Source organism: Myotis brandtii, unplaced genomic scaffold (genome assembly GCF_000412655.1).
Source record: "Myotis brandtii unplaced genomic scaffold, ASM41265v1 scaffold1094, whole genome shotgun sequence".
Classification (NCBI taxonomy): domain Eukaryota; kingdom Metazoa; phylum Chordata; class Mammalia; order Chiroptera; family Vespertilionidae; genus Myotis; species Myotis brandtii.
In genome coordinates, this window is record NW_005353728.1 from 121529 (window position 1) to 122210 (window position 682).

The 682-nt window shown below is 65.1% G+C and overlaps 1 protein-coding gene across 1 annotated transcript in view; it reads left to right on the forward strand.

Moving 5' to 3' along the window:
- SLC27A5 (solute carrier family 27 (fatty acid transporter), member 5) overlaps positions 1-682 on the forward strand; it is a 12106-nt gene that overhangs the window by 10547 nt on the left and 877 nt on the right. The window contains exon 8 of the mRNA XM_014543551.1: positions 515-647. Coding sequence (XP_014399037.1) covers positions 515-647 — 133 coding nt within the window. The remainder of the gene's footprint in view (positions 1-514; positions 648-682) is intronic.

Sequence of the window (682 nt, forward strand, 5' to 3'; positions counted from 1 at the left end):
GATCCTAGAGGGAGGCCGAGTAAAGAGGCGGGGCTTTCAGACTCCGGGGGCAGGGCTTGGGGGCGGGGCCTCCAGGGCTTTCAGATCCTACAGGGAGGCCAAGAGGCGGGGCTTTCAGATCCTATAGGGAGGCCGAGCTTTTTCATTCCGGGGGCGGGGCCACCAGGGCTTTCAGATCCTACAGGGAGGCCGAGTAAAGAGGCGGGGTTTTCAGATCCCGGGGGCGGGGCTTTTGGGAAGGGGCCGTCAGGGCTTTCAGATCCTACAGGGAGGCCAAGAGGCGGGGCTTTCAGATTTCGGGGGCGGGGCCACCGGGGCTTTCAGATCCTACAGGGAGGCCAAGAGGCGGGGCTTTCAGATTTCGGGGGCGGGGCCACCGGGGCTTTCAGATCCTACAGGGAGGCCGAGTAAAGAGGCGGGGCTTTCGCATTCCAAGGGGCGGGGCTTGGTGGTCAAGGGCTGTGCCCCCTCGTCACCAGGGGCGTGATCTCAAGCACCTGCTCTCACCCCGCAGATGGAAGGGTGAGAACGTGTCCACGCGGGAGGTGGAGGGCGTGTTGTCACTCGTGGACTTCCTGCAGCAGGTGAACGTCTACGGCGTGTCCGTGCCAGGTGCGGAGGGCGCCCCTCATTTAAACGGGCAGCAGCGGTGCGGGTGGAGGTGCGCCGTCCCGATGCGAGC